Genomic DNA, 3934 nt, shown 5'->3' on the forward strand with positions numbered 1-3934 from the left:
AAAAAAAAAAAAACTGGATAAATGGCCACGGTGAGATTTCAGATTGACATGAAAGATGGAAAAAGTTTTAAATAAAACAAGGCTCTGGGTGCACAGAGTCCTATCTGAATGCTAACTGCTCAAATGTGAGCAACACCTGTGTGATTCTACACTTGCTGTGGCTCCGTGGTGGTTTTACTACCTCTGGGCTGCAGACAAGGGGAGTAAAATGTAATTACAGGACTATCAATCGCCTGTATTTTGTAACCAGCTGTTCTCGCATTCATTCGCCGTGTTGTCATTTGTCATTTGTTGATTTATTCTATCCGACTTGTTTGCTTTATTCGACTGTCCATACCGAGCGTCTCAGGTAAAATAAAATCTCCTTTGGAACAAATAGAGACGGGTTTTCGATTCATTAGGATGGTGAGTTTTTCAAAATAAAAGTTGACTTTTATTTTTATAACTAGGCTGTACACTCCAAGTCATGACAACACATTTCACATTAATGCACACTTATTTAAAGTTTGTCTGCTGAGTTGTGCGCTCAATCGCCACATCAGTAGCCGGATACAATTTTGGCAGGGTGTCAAAAAAAAAAGATCCACTCTCAGACATAAAAGTACATTTTGAGGTGGACTTTTTACATCAAAGCTACTTCTCCAGCCTTGACTTACCCCAGTCCTCTGAGAAAGACATGTGGACGGATAACAAGACGGTTCGTCGAGATTACAGGAAAATACAACAGCGAGTCTGACAGGAATCAAGCGTTCCTGATCGGAAAAAAAAAAACGGTCGTGTCACAGCGAGTGTCACATCTGTGGAGTCTCTGAGTCAGGATGCTGTGGTGAGATCCTCTGTCCTCACATATTCCCTTTTCAAAATATATGTACACAACACCGTGCGTGTCTGCTTTTCTATAAATATCTCCAGCTCGCTTGTAGCTGTCTGCGACCTGTCACGCTCTGTTTTTTATTTTCTCTCGCGCCTGCTGTCACGTCCTCCATTTCTCTGACTTCTCTGAGCTGCTCGTTACAACTGTCTCAGCTTTAATTTTCCCAAAAACTTGTCACACTTTGACTTATCGACCATCCACTGTATTGTCTCGTTCCGCCTTAAACGCCTGTCAGAGCTCCTGATCTTTTCTTTTTTCTCTTCTATTCTCTGTCACCTCAAATCCTAATCCGATGTCAGGCTCTGTAGTTTCTCGACAGCTGATGCCTCTTATATCTCTGACCTAGCAGTGCAGGATCTTGATGAAGGCTTTGCGAAACTCAATGTTGAAAGTGGTGTAGATGACGGGGTTGACGGCGCTGTTGAGGTATCCCAGCCAGGTAACGGCGCTGTACAGCGACGGCGAGATGCAGCAGCTCCTGCAGTGGGCCTTCAGCACGTGGGTCAGGAAGAAAGGCAGCCAGCAGATGATGAACACACCTTGGAAACGAGGAGAGGACGTGAAATGTAAGATGCGTGAAAATATATACGTGAGCGTTTTTGCACTAAAAGTTACGGAGGGGTGTCACTGCTGAAACATCTCGCCAACTTCTGCATTTGTAATTTGCTCGGCTTCATGAAACAGACGGATAGACAACTTTATCAGTCGCTGTGTCACAAAAGCCAAGTCGTATAAATAACAAGACAGATGAGGCTGGCAAGAAGCACAATACAATCAAGTAAGGAGTCATAAATAATGGAGGCCATAAAAATTGATGCTGCAGATGCCAAGATTAAACAACACGTCTCTTACTGAAAGTAGTAAAACTTGATCCAAATTTGCATATTGCTTTCATATCAGTTTTAACTGAATTTTTTTTTTTTTTAAAGGAATAGATCAGTTTTCTTCTGTCTTCATCCAGCCACAAGTTCTAGCCAAAAAGATGCTTTGGCAGAACACTTACCTGATATACGAGAAGTGTCAGAAAAGTTTCAGGACGGGAGTCACAAAAGATATATTTGAAATCCAAACTACAAAAAAGAAGTAATCCCCCTGGAGTCTAACACACTTCCCCAGCCTTCTCTGCCACACCGTCATGTACTCCTGGAAGGTTTCTTCTTGGATCCTCTGCAGCTCCGTCGTCACAGCCATCTTGATGTCGTCTTCAAAACGGGTCCCCTTGATGACCCCCTTGAGCTTGGGGAAGAGGAATAAATCCCACGGAGCCAGGTGGGATGAGTAGGGAGGTTGCTCCAGCACGGAGATGTTCTTCTCAGCCAGGAACTGTCAGATGCTCAGGGCATCGTGAGCAGACTCTCGCCTCCTCTGAACAAAGCAAACGCCGCAGGATCTCTTTGTAGACGTGCTGGTTGATCGTCTGAAGGGGAAAACTCGTAGTTTGTAGTTTGGGTTTGAAATAGATCTTTTGTGGCACCAGTCCTGGAACTTTTCTGAAACACCTCGTAAAGGAAAGTTTTTTTAGAATACGGTTTTAACCCAGACTTCTTTATTATTTCATTTTTTATTCCAGCATGTGAGCAATTCATATAAGTTTAGAGCGTGACTAAAGTATTACAAAAATACCAAAAACACGCTAAGATCTGTGAGCAAATTTGATTTGTGTTTAGAGGATTTGACCATTTCTACACACATTCTCACTGACTGTCTTGCTGATAGTTTAGATTATAAGATTAATCAATATCTTGTCTGTTGGTTAAATCTGACAATACAACAAAATATAACATGTTAACTGGTGAATATTAGAGGTGCTGGTTGTCGGATTTTGCTATCTTTGTGCTGAGCTAAACAAACAAACATCAGCTTTATGTTTGGCAGACAGTAATTAGAGTGGTGTTGATCACATTTCTGAAACTATTCCTTTGACATCTCCATCTGTTATTATTAAATCTATTTATTTTAGTATGCAGAAATATCCACTACCCTCGTTTGTTTGTGTACATAAAAGTGAGCAGCTTTGTGCACACACACTACAGGTGTTATGAGTACACGGTCCATCGATGAACACCTCATTAATTAGTCGGTACTTTACTCTGCTCACCGAGCACGATCGCGAGCATCTGCGTCGCCTTCCGCTCCTTCTGCTGCGACAGCCTTCCTCTCACCCTCTCCTTGGTGATGCACCATTTCTCTCTGCCTCCGCTGCGCTCCCTCCACCCCTCGCGGCCCCTCATGCCGTCCTCGAGGGTGGGAGGACGCGGCGTCAGGCCCGATCGCGTCACGGTTGAGGGGAGGGCAGGGGCGGGTCCGACTGAGATGGACAGGGAGATGCGGGCCCGTCCCGTGTGGGAGGAGGAGGTCTGGGGAGCAGGGGGAGGAGCCAGGCTCTGCTCGGTCCGAGGCAGGAACTGACCCGGCTCCACTTCCAGGGGGTGAACCACCGCCTCCTTCACCAGGGTCTGACACACAGAGAGGGAGGAAGGAGGGCGGTGAGGGAGGCAGGTGCTGGGGGGCAAACACAGGTGAGGGCGCTTGTGAAGAGGATACAAGGAGGAGCGGTGGGACATTTATGAAGATAAGAAGGATGACAGGGTGCAGGCAGAGCGTCACAGCAGATAGGACAAGAAGCATATAAACGTGCCAGTGAAGAGACAGGCCAGTTATAACGAGGGCTCACGTTTGTCATCACACTCACCACTTTCTTGCGTTGCGGGGCCGCCGTGGCAGGCCTCAGGATCATTGTGCACAACTTTACATCTTCTGGTTGTGTACACTTATTCTGAGAGGGATAAGCACAGTGCAAACTACAACCAATACTGGAAGCTTATATCAGTATCTAAAGACAAAAAACACACTGGTTGGTTTGCTGATAGACCACACACTAAGAACAAACATTTTCCAAAGGATCACGTCAATTATAATTTGATTTCTTCCTGTACGTCTGTCAAAATGTATGCAATGCAGCTTGTTATGTGATAAGCCAGAGGTGGGAAGTAATGAAGCACAAATACTTTGTTACTGTACTTAAGTAGATTTTGCAGGTATCTGTACTTTAGCATTAAT

The 3934-nt window shown here is 44.8% G+C and overlaps 1 protein-coding gene across 1 annotated transcript in view; it reads right to left on the reverse strand.

Annotated features, from left to right (window-relative positions):
- Window positions 1–1216: 1216 nt before the first annotated feature.
- Window positions 1217–3934, reverse strand: part of drd2l (dopamine receptor D2 like) — a 20128-nt gene continuing 17410 nt past the window's right edge. The window contains exons 6-8 of the mRNA XM_008302010.1: window positions 3567–3650; window positions 2973–3330; window positions 1217–1413 (exon numbers count right to left, since the gene is read on the reverse strand). Coding sequence (XP_008300232.1) covers window positions 1217–1413; window positions 2973–3330; window positions 3567–3650 — 639 coding nt within the window. The remainder of the gene's footprint in view (window positions 1414–2972; window positions 3331–3566; window positions 3651–3934) is intronic.

Source organism: Stegastes partitus, unplaced genomic scaffold (assembly GCF_000690725.1).
Source record: "Stegastes partitus isolate 25-593 unplaced genomic scaffold, Stegastes_partitus-1.0.2 Scaffold1747, whole genome shotgun sequence".
NCBI classification, from domain to species: Eukaryota; Metazoa; Chordata; class Actinopteri; family Pomacentridae; genus Stegastes; species Stegastes partitus.